General features: G+C 43.1%; 1 protein-coding gene across 1 annotated transcript in view; it reads left to right on the forward strand.

Moving 5' to 3' along the window:
* Window positions 1-16,320, forward strand: part of IARS2 (isoleucyl-tRNA synthetase 2, mitochondrial) — a 551,921-nt gene that overhangs the window by 470,417 nt on the left and 65,184 nt on the right. The window contains exon 21 of the mRNA XM_085612944.1: window positions 3,767-3,957. Within this exon, the coding sequence (XP_085469070.1) occupies window positions 3,767-3,957 (191 nt within the window). The remainder of the gene's footprint in view (window positions 1-3,766; window positions 3,958-16,320) is intronic.

A 16,320-nucleotide genomic window follows, 5' to 3' on the forward strand; every position in this document is an offset into this window, starting at 1 on the left:
AAAATCAGGCAATCATCGGGATTAAGTTCGGGGGATACACCCACACCATCAGCCTATATGCAGATGACTTGCTACTCTCTCTATCAAATCCTAGGGAGGCGCTACCGGCATGTATGGCGGATCTGGACGCCTTCGCACAGGTGGCGGGGTTCAAGGTTAATGCGGACAAATCAATGGCGTTGGACCTTTCGCTGACCCCCCCCCACGCGTCAGTACTTAAAAGCTTCGCTCCCCTTTCAGTGGGCAACGGACTCGATTCCCTACCTGGGGATTCGGTTGGCCCCTACGCTCTCCCGGGTGGTGACCCTCAATTATGCTGCTCTACGTCAGAAGATTCGCAGAGAGCTTGGGCAGTGGAAATACTATCCCCTCTCGTGGTTGGGCAAGATCGCGGCGGTCAAAATGACCATCCTGCCGCAGATCCTGTATCTTTTCCGCACCATACGCCTGTACACGCCTACTGGCTGGATCCAGCAGACGCAGTCGGAGCTGGCCCAATTCATTTGGAGTGGGCGGAAGCCCCGTATGAAGAGACGACTGTCCACTCTGACTCCCGAGAGCGGGGGACTTGGGATCCCGTATCTCCAACTTTATTTTCAAGCCACGCAACTACGCTACCTAGTGGAGTGGAGTCGCTGGGAGTCGGAAAAGCATTGGTTGTTTCAGGATCAGGCGGTAGCTGCTAGACCTTTGCAGGAAATTCCCTTCCTGCGGAGACAGCACAGGCCCCCCAACCTCTATGCCTCCCATATTACTCGCTTCCCTCTGGAGATCTGGGATCGCACTATTGTGGCTCACGAGCTTACCACCTTCCCTTCCCCGTTTACCCCTATGTTGGACAATCCAGATTTTTCCCCTGGTATGGATTCGGCGGCCTTTCATAGATGGAAGCCGGCAGGTTGCCGCTTCTTATATCATATGTATGACGCTGAGGGGGTACGCCCGTTCCAGCAATTCAGGCAGGACTACGGTTTACCGGAGGTGGAACGCATTCGCTATCTTCAGGTCCGACACTGGGCGCTGAACGGGAGGGTCCGACCGGGGGTTGACAGGCGACTCTCTCGTACTCAGTACGAGCGGTGGTTAATAACGCGCACTTCCGACAAGCAATTGATCACTGACCTCTACAGAACACTCCAAAGGCGCTTCACACACACATACAATGCAGGACGAATGCGCTGGGAGAGGGAGCTAGGTAGATCTTTGTCTCACGAGGAGTGGGAGGGTATATACTACAGGGCCCGGCATTCCGCGTACCATATGGGACTCACAGATACCCTTACAAAAGTGGCGACCTATTGGTATTACACTCCAGAACGCCTACACACGATGGATAAGAAGAGCGAGGCATATTGCTTGAGGGGTTGTGGGCAGATAGGCACCCTGACTCATTTACTTTGGGATTGCGAGGGAGTTCGGGCGTACTGGACCCAGGTGCTTGATGAAATAGACAAACATCTTGACACTGAGATCCCGCGCTTTCCGGCATATGTATTGCTAGGTCTCCCAAACCCTCTGACATACTCACTTAAGTCACGCAGAGGTAGACTAATGGCCATAGCGCTGGGTTCAGCGACGCAGAACATACTTACTCATTGGCGCTCCCACACCTCACCGACTTTCACGGGCTGGTTATATCGCTTGTGGCATGTCCTGGGCATGGAGAAACTCACATTGACGCTGTCCGGGGAGGGATCCAAGTACGGAGAATTGTGGAAGCCCTTCCTGTCACTGTTGGCCACCGAGTTTAGGGAAGTTACATGTCCCCGCTACCTCCGCTTACTGAGACTATCTGAGACACAGACAGAAGAGTGACGTCAGGGCGCTGCTGGAATTAAGAGAGATTGGATTTGACAGACGCGGAACTGAGGGAGGGAAGGGGGGGAGCGGGTGGGGGAGGTCTCACTACTTTACTTTTGTTTCATAGCACCCTATTGGAGAACTCTATGGCATTCCCACATTGGTTGTACGCCTGTCCCAGTGTGCAATACAGAACTGAGAGACTTAAGCATCAACTGAGACTGAACAGGGTGCTATTCTTTCCTTTGGTTGCGGTTTTTGCTACTGTGTATTTTGAAATGCCAATAAAAGATTTAAACATAATAATGTTATATTTGACCCCTAAAGGGTCATGACTCCAAAGATTCAAGTACCACCCTTACATACAATATAGCACCTAACCACATAATAGGTTGTTGCCTTAAATCGAACAGGCCCATTGGCTTTAACAATGTTACCACACTTAAAGACCAGAATCACTTGCTATAATGCATCACTCTATCATTGACTTCAGTAACCATAATCTATCTGCAATAATTATAATTTATACAGCATTGCAACCTTTCATGAATAATCATTAATGTCAGTGATAAAGCTCATTTGAATAAAACATTGGAAAACAAAATTGTAGAGAAAAAGTTCAGGAAGTAATCCTGCTGATCTCTCAAGAACAAATATTTCAGTTAGATATCTTTTCACTGAGGGATTCTGCATTCCTATGTTTGTTTTGTATTCCTTGGAAAATACCAAACACATTTCTTTCACCCTTCGAATTAAGCCCTGTCTTTAAAGGACATTTTGAATTAGTCGCAAGGTACACATAAGCGTGGCTCCTAACTGAGGATGGGTTGCAATTTGCTATTTTCTAATGAGAGGGCTTTCTTGCTCTTAATTGTCTACGGCTAACCGTTTGTTTTTCAGTGGCCACTTACGCCTCCCTGATAGAAAGGAAAGCGTCCCACAAAATACATACTTTTGCCCATCGTGTGCTCGGAGCTCGGACCAGCTACTCCCAACAGCCTAATTGTACACATTCCAAACCCCTCTGAGGTGGTAAGCAGGAGTTCAGTCCCGTCCGGTGTCTCAAACTCAATACCCAGCATATCAAAACTGTAGTGTAAATAAGCTACAACTATGAACTCATTCCATCAGATGTGGCAGTTGTTAACATGCTTACAGGAGCAAAGAGAAATAGAAATATATGTGCACCAGGACTCTCGAAGAAAGAGGAGGCCTGTGTTAATTGAAAGGGCACGTGGGGTGTGGAGAGGTGGGAATGAACACGTGATTAACTTTCATTAACCTGTTTGTGTGACTGGAAATGAATATACACGAAATTCCTAGCTAAATATTTTGTAGCTAAACAAGATGCTGTTTAAATATGCATACTTTCAGGAAGCCTGCCTGAAACCCACTCCATAGGAAACAGAGTAATTGTGCATCCCTGAAAAGATTCTAGAGTACATTTTGTCATGTTTTAGGGTTATGATTTGTTTTCGGCACCAGCGACTGAAATTCTGCACAATACCAGAACCAAAACTATTTCTCTTACATATTGATGTAACTCACCTGTTAGGCCTACTGTGAAGTAGTTCATGGTGTTACAAGGACAACATAAAATCTAATTCTGACTTTTCAAGCACAGTTTGCTGATTTTTACATTTAGGGAAGTGGGGAATGGTAGCACCATATTATATCGCTCAAGAGACCTATTTAGAATGAATGATTACTCTTTACAAAATACCCCATAAAAAAAGAAAATTGCATATCTAAATGTCAAGAGAAATTCAGCTCAAGTGAATCTTAATGAATTTGAATCATGGCATTTAAAAAAATATAAATATTTAAGATGTTTTTTTATTGAAATTTTATTATTGTATTTTATAATACTTCATTAAGTACTATTTTCAGTGGAGCATATTCTTGAATGGATCTGTTGCTAAACTAAACAACACTTTCATGGGCAAACCTGCATTTCTTTTTCAAGAGTCCGAAGGTGTTTTTCGCACTGGCTGGATTAATTCGAGCGCCGTTTGGAAGAAGCCGGGTCTGGAAGAAGCGATAGAGGGTGCTTGTGCCCTGAGAGACTCTTTCCTCGGATCCATCCCCGGCAAGAATGCAGTGGAGTATGATGTGACCGTGGTCATTGAGCCAGGACTGCTCTTCGAGTTAATGGAGGTATGACCTAAGTGCACTCCTTCAGAAGCTTTGTAGGAAGCACACCAGTTATAAATTGACAATTGGAAATGATCATACGTCATCAGATAAGGCACATAATGCCCTGTACATAAATGTGTTCAGGAAAAGATTTCAATGTTTAGCTTTGTTTGTTTGTATCCTCACTTTATTCGTCAAAAGGCAACACGTGTTACATTATACACTAAATGTTCTCAAGGCTCAAGTAGTGGGTTTCATAAAATAATAGAAGGTCTGGCTGTCAAAGAGCAGTGTGGTTCTAAACGTATAGATGTATCCAGCTACCTAATGATAAGGGTATGGTTTTATAGACCTCGTGTGTAGGTGCCACCAAGTGAAGAGTCCCATTGAGTTTGAACATGAAGCAAGTTCATTTAGGTTTGCAGTGATACACAGTTCCCAAAGTGTGAAATTCATAGTAAGACTCCTGTCTGACTCAACACAACAGACGTGTGTTAGATATGAGTAGCTCATCAGTACCTTAAAACCTTCCCGAGAGTGCTCCAAACAGACAAAATAGTCTTTTTTAGAGAATTTGTATGTGTGCATAAGTGCCTGTTGATCATCATTGACCAAGAAGTGCTTTCCTAACTGTTTACATACAGTGCTTAATTTGAGCCATGGTTGCAGGTGTGGTCCACCAGCACTCAATTTTGGAGACTAGCACTTATTGTTTCTCAACAGACTTTGATCTAGATCAGAGGCAAAAACAGAGAAGAGGGAAAGGAGGAGGAAGGGACGGATGGTAAAACAGTGATGAGGAGGGAAAGCAGTGACGAAAAAGAACCTGCAAGAGCAAGATAAAGGGGCAGTGAGTGTAGGGTGGTGGATTCAAGAGACGTGAGGTGAAATCAAGACTACGCAGCCTTGGAATTCAGCAACCCGACCTTCAAAGCCGCTCGCTGACTTCTGAGCAAAACTGTGGAACCCAGCACTTATTATTTTACTAATTAAGCACTGTTTACATATATGTTTTCTCTAGTATGTAACACTGCTATAAAAGCAGGGCAAATTAATTTACAATTTTTCCTTTGGCTTTCATATTAGTGAGAGTTATTGCACCAGGGCGAATATGACAAAAACAAATCACGCTTTTTTCTACATGCCCACAACACCATTGCGCACCTTCAAAAACGTGCATGGTGCGCAACAGAGATGATGTGCCCTATTACAATTAACGCGCGGGCAGCACATTAATTTTAATAGGGCACACTGGGCATAAGGCAGATGCGAACTCGCTGCTACCCTCGGTCAGGGCATGAGTGAAATACAAGCAGCTGCTTTCAGGAGCCGCTCCATGTTGCATTGTGCAGGCAGCACCCAATATGCACTTAAAGTGGTACAGTAGTAACACTGTAGGCAGATGTGAGTCACTCCACCTGCCTGTAGGGGGATGTTCATGGGACCTAATTTGCTTCCTCCAGAGGGCTACACATGTGGCACACTAAGAATGCATCACCTTTTTGTGGCCCACTGTTATTGTGCCTTTTAAGACCTTATTTGCCTCTGTGCCTACATCTGTAATAGCAAAAGACACACAGATGATTCACGGAATGTAGAGCAAATCAAACATTCTCCCCCAGTCACGGTGCCACTGGATTCAAGCTATCCTGGCTGATGAGGGGTGAAACCTCGAAACCAGTCCTAGGATGCTTTTTTCTGGTCCTGGGAGGACCTGGCTTGGCAGTTCGGGCTGGACTGTTCCCATGAGGCATAGGGTCAAGACTGATTTGCATATGGCCAGATCTAAACTGGGGCGGCATGGTGAGCAAAAGAAGGATGAATTTAACCCAGATCTCTTGACTGGGGTTGAATGGTTTTATTTGTTCTGCATTCTGTCCATCAATTGTGTGTCTTTTACATCTGCAATAGGGCACAGGCACAGAGGCAAAGTAATTCCCTCATTTGCATGGGGCCATGCCCACATGCAAATGAGGAAGGCCCTCTCAAGGAAGTCAAGGTGCTCCTTGTACACCAGCACTGTAGATATTACAGAAGCATCTGCAGCCCTATCTGTAATACTAAAGTGGACTGGGATGCAGAAAATATGGGCATACACTTGTTGGGTCTACTGGTCATTGTGTGTAACACAGCCCTTGGTCTCTGTTTGAGGCAGAATCTATTTCTTTCATTTTTGTATCACATAAATGGCAAAAACAAGACAGAATCTGTTTGAGCTATGTTTTTTTAAAGAGTTGTTACTTGACTTGGGATTGTTAAAATATCTGTCACATATCTAAATTTCTGGAATTTTTTTTTCAGATTCATCAGTTTGTGCCAAAGTTATTAAGAAAACTAAAAATGTCTTTCCTATGGAACGTCTGATCTAATTCCAACTGTACTGGTGCTAGTGCTGCCAGTGTAATATATATATATATTTTAGCTATTTTGGAACATCTCTAATACGGAATGCTGTAAACAATTGTTCCCCCAGTGCATATTTCAGAAAATAGAGGACAAAATCAAGGAAACGGATTATGCAACCATTACTAAATGTACACTAAAATGTGTTTTTGTTAAAAAACAAGACAGAATCTGTTTTGCTCTATTCTTAAAAGGGTTGTTACTTGACTAGGGATTGTTAAAATATCTGTCACATATCTAAATAGATTTTTGAACAAAAACAGATTTTAGTGTACATTTAGTAATGTAGGTTGGTATTTGGAGCCGTTGACAAAGCCAGTAGGTCTGCCTTACGTAAAATGACACCTTTTATATTGTTACATGATGTAGCCTGTGATTGGCGGCGTAGGGTTTGGGGAAGGCACTCTGCTGTGGGGTTTAGGTGCCTGCGGGGTGGGTGGGATGGTAGCGCTAGCCTGACCCCACGCCACGCATGGTGATGGACATCTTACTTCACGTAAAAAAAAATTGCAATTCACTGAAGAAACCAAAGGGTAAAGTGACTTTATAGTTCAGAACTATAGCGGTATGTTCCTCTTACATTAAAACAAATCTTAGCCATTCAGTGAAAAAACTAAAGGAGAAAAGGACGTTATACTTAGGTGAAAATGTCACTTAAAACATACTGTTTAAACGAAACAAACACTATAATGCACTGGTTATAGTTAAGTCACTATAACTTGCGCCCCAAAATAACTATATCTTGCACCCTCACCTTGCAGCGCTTCTACCATCATGCACTATCTCACTCATGATATGTTCAGTGACTGCATTTATAACATCCCTGTTGACATCTGAAATGATATCATTGATAACACTACAACACTGTGCATTGCAGAGGTACAAATTAGTTTCTTCAGATAAGTGTGTATATATATATATATATATATATATATATATGTGTGTGTGTGTATGTATATATATATTTTTTTATGTATATACATGATACGTGTGTGTGTGTATATATATATATATATTCACTGAAAAAAACATAGGTTTCACACACGTTATAGTTAGGAATTAGCATTTAAAAAACCTTGCAAATTCACTCAAAAAACCATAGGTTTCACACATGTTATAGTTAGGTGGACATTTCACTCGTAAAAAACCAATGAAATTCCCCCGTTAGTTTGTTCAGATAACTATAACTCACGCGACCGCAATCCACTGCTGATGACGTCACATATTACATCACTCATGACATGGTCAGTGGCATCACTCATGACCTCACTGATGACATCATCCTTTTGATAGAGTGGCGGTCGCGCGAGTTATAGTTATCTGAACTAACTATAACGGGGGAATTTCATTGGTTTTTTACGAGTGAAATGTCCACCTAACTATAACATGTGTGAAACCTATGGTTTTTTAAGTGAATTTGCAAGGTTTTTTAAATGCTAATTCCCAACTAGAATGTGTGTGAAACCTATGGTTTTTTCAGTGAATTTGTACGGTTTTTTAAATGCTAAGTTATGTATTTATTATTATATTTTTTATATATTTATTTTACAATAAACTAAGTATTTAAAAAATTTTTGGGGGGGTTTTTCACTGTGCGCGCACCTCGCGATTTTTTAAAAAAAAATTCAAATGTTTTTTTCTGCCTTCGGGGTCCTTTAGGGACCCCCTGACAAAGGTTAGGGGGTCAGGAACTCTCTACCCTGCCCCCTTTTCACGTTCGCCACCTTCCTTTTTCACTCTCGCACTCAAAACAAACAAAATGGCGGCCGACACTTCCTGATTTAGACCGATTCGAACGTTGACTGACATGTAACCACCAATCAGAATTACGCTCGCTCACGTTAGGGTGCGCGCACGGTTCGCGCACGGTGCGCGGCTATAGATATTTATGTACTTTAACTGCAATTTTCTCCGGAACTACTGAACAGATTGACTCCATATATGCAAAAGGCACATCCCTGACCTGAGGACTACCTCTTTGCCAAATTTCAAGTCCTTCTGTTCAGCCGTTCGGGATATACCTTCGACTAAAGGTCCTATGGGAAAATGCATGGGGAAAACGCGTTTTGGGACCCCCTTTTTTCTCGGCCCCCACTTGACGAATCCCCCCAAGACTTTCAAGGTAGGAGCTGAGCGGAGCGCCCCATTAGTTTTGAAAATTTTGCGAGGATTCGTCAACCGGCGCCAAAGTTATTCAAAATAGAATTTTTAGATTTCCTATGGAAACACGGTCCTAACTATAACTATCTACTGGTGACCGCCAGTAGATAATATATATATATATATATTCCAGTTTTCCAACAGAAGAGCCTCACACTAGCCTGTAAATGCTTCAACTACTTATTCCAACAGTGAAAGGATCAAACAGGTCAACACGTTTCACTATTACCGTCTTTTTCACAACCATGTTTGCTAACTTCCACATCACACCTAAAAGCATTGCAGAGGAAACAGTGCAAACAGACACATGATCACTCGCTCCTGCTAATCGTGAAATTAGATCACACAGATACATTCAGTACCATTTTCATTCAGTTGTTTTCATATGAGAATATCAAACAAACACGCTTCTGATCACAATTGCTCCACATTTTAAAACCATTGTTCTAAAATGTATTATCATGAGGCATGTAAATATTTGTAAAACGTTACGTATAAAAATAAGACTGCAGCCTGTTCACTGGGACCGCCATTCAATTCCTGCTTATACATAGGTTTTGAGCGTACAAGCATCCATCAAGTACACATCAGGGAATCCAATTAATGGCCTTTATGTAGTGAATATTGTAATGGATTTAATTAATACCAATTCTTATTTCACTATGCTACTTGGTCCGTATTTCAATTCCATACATGTCAACAAGTCATCATGAAAGCGCTTCAAAAGGTGTACAAAATGCAAATAACGTGCAAGACTATTTTTGTGATGTAAAAAAGGACACGCACACAAAATGGAAAAAAATTGAACATGGGCAAAACATGTTCCATATAAGGGACTCAAACCTTAATCAGATACTATAATTCACTCCAGTAGTCAGTTAAGTAGATATAATCAGTCACCTCATTAAGCCCCAGTTGGCTGCTTTTTTGTTGCATCTAAGTATAGACTTTCCAAGGACTCATATTTATACACGTACGCTCTGTAAATTCCAATCAAGTTTTTCTATATAGATCACCATTTTTTTTTTTATTTCTGCATTTCAAGTCATCCCCAGTTTCATATAACCACCACCTGTAGCAAGTACATTTTAAAAAGCCAATTTTTATCATGTAAGTAAATGTATAAGATATGCCAAGATTTTCGCTGATAGCGTAACTGTGGACAATTAGTCACAAAGATGTGAGGATAATTCCTAAGTCTTCTATAACTACACGGTGGAGACCATCCATGTGTTTTACATATATGCCAATTTATTTGGTTAATCTTATTACCTCACAAGCAGCTTTATATATCCCTCTTGTGCTTCTAGGGCATCCAGCAACTTGTCCATTGTTTCACACAAATGTGGTTTTAATATTACAGCATTCCAGCTGTTGTGGTAAATTGTGGAATGTTAGGTGTAAAATAGTCTTATTGTGATGGCCCGCCTGGTCAGAGCGCTGACCCGAGCAATCCAGGACATTGCCCATCACAAGGTTCAAATCCCCACAGATCAGTATAGCAGCGTCCGAGGTATGCAGCACCGGAATGAGGGTGTTTGTGAGGAAAGTTTCCTGGTGTTCATTAGGAGCATATATGTTGGTGAGGTTGAAGTGAAAAGTGCCTATGCAAAATCAGTATGCAAGGAGTCACCCTTTGAGCTCAGATACTTTGGTCAATATTACTCCTCGAAAGCTTTGTGAGAGAAGGAAAGCCACCCCCCCCACATTTAGATGAGTTTGAAAACACCAATTGGTGGAGAAAACATTTTGATTTTATGCGGTGAAAATCTTTCTGCAATGAGTGTCTCTTGTAAAAGACAAATGTCACAACCCGAGCGTTCTAAACGGGACAAGACCGCTTTTCGTTTCATGGGATTATTGAGGCCTCTAACATTGAGGCTTATTATTAAAACCTCTAGGAAATTTAATCATGGGGGAGGGGCAAGATGGCGGCCGGTGCTATGGCCGAGTGAGCTGGACCCGAGCGCTCCCCGTGGTTGATTCCCCCCTTCCCGTATGCCACGATTTGGATCTGTCTTCTGAGGCGGTGGTATCCGAGGAAAAGCACTGACAGCGGAATTTTGTTGTTGGAGGTTACCGGCGATGATAATACTCACGGCGGCGTCTTCTTTGATCTGGATGCGTACAGGCTCTTGGCATCTCGGCGCTTTTCACTGTGGTGTTCAGCGTTTCTTTTCTTTCGCTCTCTCGATTGCTGGTAGAATGCCGCCAAGACTTCAGTAAAGAGCTCCAAACCTCGCAGCGGTCAGCCTGCAACAAGTGCAGAGCCTGCAGTCGGGGGATTGGTGAAGGCAGCGCCTACGGATATCGGTCCTGGCGCTGGTTCTGCGCCGCGCGCGAATATTTCTGTGGGTAAGACTCCCTCTGCTTTTGCTTCTGCAGTAACGGCCACGACAAGACACACAGCACCATTGTTTGCTAATCGCTCAGGTAAAAATGTGCCACAGACTGTATTTAAATCTGCTGATACTGAGATGCTTCAACCCTCAGACTCTGTCTTGAGCTCTCCATTGGAGGGTCATAAGCTGGCTGATTTAGCCCCAAGACCAAGATCGGGGGGTGAAAATGTTGTGAGTCAATTAGCAGCTATCGATTTGGCTTTTGGTTCTCACGCGGACCTGGCCGGTTCCTTAGGGTGCATTCTGGGACCTGAAGTTCTTTCTAACGGGTTAGCAGAGGCCTTGGATGATACTTCGAAGATTGGTATTTCACAGGGGGACACCGCTTGTGGCAGGGCGGGGTCCAACCCGGATAATGACCCGTTGGATAATTTCTTCTCCCTGTCAGATGCATCCACGACTTCAGATGAGGATGACACAACCAACAGGGACTGGGCTGAGTATGAGGCCGGGTCTGCCAGTCAAGGAGAGAATGATGACTGTGTAACAGGGGGATATATGAATCTGGTTCCCCCGGGTGGTACAGTTCGGAAAAGTAAGATTCTGAACAGACAAGCGACTTCTTTGGGCTCCGCTCTACCTGATAACATCTCTGACCCTCAGGTGGAGAATCTGGCCTGGGATTATTCATTTTCGATGGCACACCCTTCTGTCCCTGGTAATGATTAGGGACAAAGGATGTCTGCTACAGCCACCTCTTCCGATTCTGCGAAACCAATTACGCTGGAGATGATCTATGATACGATGCTGTCACACAGGGCTGAGACCAGGCTTGAGAATGCTAGAACACAGGGGGCTTGTCGCAAATTACAAAATGCCATCAGACGCATAAATAAGACAAGCCCCGAGATTGGCACTCGAGTAAATGAGACAGAAAATCGCATATTTATTTTGGAGGATGAGTTAACGACACAGAAAGGAGTGGTTGATGAATTAAAGAAACAGAAAGATGATGCCACCTGGAAATTGTCCGAACTTGAAAATCAGATGCGGCGTAATAATTTACGAGTCTTGGGCATTCCAGAGGGGGCAGAGTGGGCTGATACGAGGCAATTTATCACACAACTATTTGTAGAGGCCTTCCCGGGACTTTCTCAATGGGACTGGGAGATCGAAATACAGAGAGCCCAACGATTTCCTTTTCACAGTAAGCAGCAACCAACCCGGTCCGGGCAGGAACCAGCCCATCCTCGTGCCATACTGATTTCAATTAATAACTTTCTTGCGAGAGAAGCTGTTTATGATTTGGCTACAGCTGACCCTGCGGTAGTCTGGGATTCTTTTAAGGCATGCTTTAGGGGTGAGGTTCTTAGTTATGGTCTTCATGCACAAAAACTACGTAAACAGAACATGCTACAGCTGTTTACCCAACTGAGGAATGCTGAATTAGATCTTTCAGCTCAACTTCGGGCAGCGGCTTATCCTAAGGATAGCCTTGATAAGCTAGCATGTTGTAAGGCAAATATAAATCGAGTTTGGGCCCAGGAGATTGCGCTTAAACATCATCTCTATAGGAGGCAAATGTATGAGTTTGGGGAATCGTCAGGGAGATATTTAGCCCAAAGAATACGCGCGAAAAATCAAGCATTAAAAATTAATTCTATCTATAACGATCAAAATACACTAATTTATGAGCCTCAGGCTATTATGAAAGTATTTCAGCTTTTTTATTCTGATTTATATAGCCAGCCTGATATTGGAGGTCTTCCTCTTGATCTTGGGCTACCTGCTTTAGAATGGGATAAGCTTGATCCTGTAGATGCGGAGAGATTAGATGTGCCATTTTCTAGTGAAGAAATTGAGCAAGCGCTTTTTAAACTGCCTTCTGGTAAGGCGGCTGGGCCAGACTCTCTCCCGACGGAGATTTATAAGATCTTTTATTCGGAACTCCGTGAGGACCTATTGAATACTTTTCAGGCAGCTAGGATGGGATTCTCCCCCCCCCGCTCATGGGATGAAGCACATGTAGTTATATTCCCCAAGAAGGGGAAGCCTCCTGACCAGCCAGGATCTTATCGCCCGATATCCTTGGTCAATTGTGATGGCAAACTATATGCCAAACTTTTGGCAAATCGAATGGCTCCGCTCGTTGCTGGTTTGGTATCGCCGCAGCAGCATGGCTTTGAACCAGGCCGGGGCACAGTTGACCATATTAATAGGGTCATTGCACTTCTCGACGTCGCATAGGTCGAATCCAGGTTTCTGGGTCTCGTCCTGCTCGACGCCGAGAAGGCATTTGACCAGGTCTCATGGGCTTTCCTATGGGAGATAATGGCACGGTTAGGGTTTGGTTCTGGCTTTATTCGTGCTCTTCAGGTTTTCTACGGCTAAGATATGCGCAATGGGTATTAAATCGGAGGAGGTTCAGATTAGCAGGGGGACTCGTCAAGGCTGCCCCTGTTCCCCACTTCTTTTTGCTTTTTATATTATATAATATATATATATTTTTATATTAATCCATTTATTAAAATGCTTGATCTTAATTCACAAATTCCCCCCTTTATAGCTCAGGATACGCAGTATAGCGTTCTCGCTTATGCGGCGATATAGCCGTGGTTATGTCAAATTTAAATATCGCTTTGCCCGTTATAGAACAACTAGCGGAGTGTTTTGGCAGATATTCTGGGTATAAGCTCAATAATGCTTATGTACGGACCGAGCGATAGTTTCTGATACTAGGATAGTGGAGGAAGTGGTTTATTTAGGTATTAAGATTAGACCCAATCTGGATGATATGATTACGGTTAATTGGAAGGATATTTTGGATAAGACTAAATCTACTTTGGATTCGTGGCAGAGTCTTCACCTCACTCTTGTTGGTAGATCCAATTTGTTAAAAATGATTATTTTACCCAGAGTACTTTATTTTTTTTCCGAGCCGTTCCTCTTCTGGTTTCTATACTTCAGATTCGTCAATTACAATCAGTATGCGAAAAATATCTTTGGGCTCCGGGGAAGACTCGTAGATCTTCACGCTTGATGACGTTACCTTCCGCACGAGGAGGGTGGGGAATCCCGGATTTTGCATTATATCAGATCTCCTGTTTTCTCCTTAAAATGCGTATTCTTTTGACAGGTGAGGAAGTTGGTAATTTGGCAGAAGCTCCATCGATCTACCAAATTGCGCTTGGCACGTTTGCTAAAAAATGCTTAATATCTGAGATCGACTGTAGCTTATTATAAACGTACTCGGTTTAAAATTATCATTTCTGCTTTTACTGTTTGGAAATCTGTTAAAAAAATGTGTAATATTCCTAAATACACAATATATACTCCTCTCACTGCATTACATCTTTTACCTCCCATCTTCGGAGATTCAGTTATGCGATATTGGTATTCTAAAGGAATCACAAGTTTGGGGGATTTTATTTCAGAGGAGGGTGTCTGCTTTTCTTTTGATGCACTTAGACAGAAATTTGAATTGTCTAATAATAAATTTTTAAAATTTCTCCAGATTCGCGATTTTCTTCATAAACGTACTACTCAATTGACCTCTATTCGCATCATTGATGGTGTCCGATCTCAATTACGAATAGGATCTATCTACCAAGTGCTTTTAGCATTTAGATTAGATGATCTTGACAAAACAAATGAGAAGTGGAGATGTCGGCTATCATCTTCGTCTATTAGTATCCAAGATTCTATTAAGATTGCTCATATGGTTTTTTATTCTTCCTCTCTAAAGGCTCAACATTATAAAATCATCTTTAATTTATACCGCACTCCTGCGGTGATGATGAAATGGGGCAGTTCTTCTCAATTTCCTAATTCTGGGGAATGTTTTCGTTGTAGAGCAGGTAATGCCGATATAGTACATGTTTTTTTCTCCTGTCCTTCTTTGTTACCTCTTTTTAATCAAATTACACATTTTCTGTTCTGTGTTCTTGGCAAACCTATATCACTGTCTGCAAGTATGATTTTATTAGGGATAGTGGGAGACTTTGCTCATGGGCATCCTTTTTTTGAATTTCGTTATTTTCTTTTCATTATAGCAGCTGTAACACGATTATCAATAGCTACAGACTGGCTCCAACCTCAGGCGCCGAGTTTTGATTTGTGGCGTACCAAGTTATTTAATTTGTATAATTTGGAAACTAGTATGTATCTGCTTAAAAAACCTCGTAAAAGGAAATTTGGCCTTGCTATTTGGCGTCCGTTAAAAGATTATTTTAATGATTAATTAACCATTGTTTTTTTTTTGGTTTTCTGCTATTTGTGATGAGCATTATATAGGGGGGAAGAAAAACTCTTGTCTTGTATTGATATGCTATGTTTTTTTTTATTGTGGAACATTAACTAATAAAAATCTTAAAACTAAAAAAGGAAATTTAATCAGGGGGGTGAAGTGGATATGTGAACAGAACCCCCAAGAATCGCATGATGGAGGGGACCTGCCTAGGGACATGAGCGGAGAGGTTTTGGCCAGACCTTAATACATGAAGGAATACGAAACCCCAGTTAACATGGTCTAAAAAAACAGAGAGACGAGGGTCTTGATCTGTGTGGAAAAAGCCTGAACCACGCCACCACAGGCCGGCAACAATGGAAGGATGGACTGATGTAAGGAGGTATAGCTGGTGGGCAAACCTTGCAGAGCTGCTTCAGGTTAGCACCCTGCCTGGGCATGTGGCTAGTTTATCCTGCACTACTTGTGCTCTTGTGCTTGCTCTTCCGGGCCTGGGCAGGGGTGTGACCCATGTTTCTTCACCCTGCACCAGGATGATGATCGGGGCAACGACTCACAGGGGGACCCAACATCAGGCCTGGAGGCAGTCTTGGCGGGGAGGCCCAGAACACAGCTTACGTCATCTAGAGTCCAGAGTTGGTGGAGCTGGCCATCCCAACAGAATACCAGTCTGAAGGGTTGTGTTCAGCCATAAGACACCTCTTTGAAGTGCAAGAAGTCTGTTATCAGTTTGAACTCTCTGCGGTGCTGGAGGGTGAGGAGGGAGACATCTTGATAGAAACCAATCGTATGGCCCTGAAAGTGGATAGGTTGCTTAGTTTTGGCAGATTTCAGAATAGTTTATTTGGAAGTCATGCACAGAAGCCAAGATGTCTTGTGGTCTAGCCGCAGACCCCCCAGGACAGCCGGCCCGGTGGACTCTATCAAGCTGAAGCTAAGCGTCGTCTTCCCAGCCAGGACATAACGAAAGAGAGCTTGAGTGTAGCCTCGAATGTCAGAGCCTTCTACATCCGCTGGTACCCCCCTAAGTCTGATATTATTATGACGGGCTTTATTTTTGGGGTCCTCGGCTTGGGCCCTGAGTTCAACCTGCTGTTCACGGAGGCGCATAATTTCTTGGCGCAACATTTCCACCTCCTCACCTCTGAGGGTTTCATTGTCCTCCAAAGTGGACACAGGATCCCCCAATGAGGACAAATCCAGTCTCCAGTCCTGCAGGTCTTGTGATACTTT

Source organism: Triturus cristatus, chromosome 6 (assembly GCF_964204655.1).
Source record: "Triturus cristatus chromosome 6, aTriCri1.1, whole genome shotgun sequence".
Classification (NCBI taxonomy): Eukaryota; Metazoa; Chordata; class Amphibia; order Caudata; family Salamandridae; genus Triturus; species Triturus cristatus.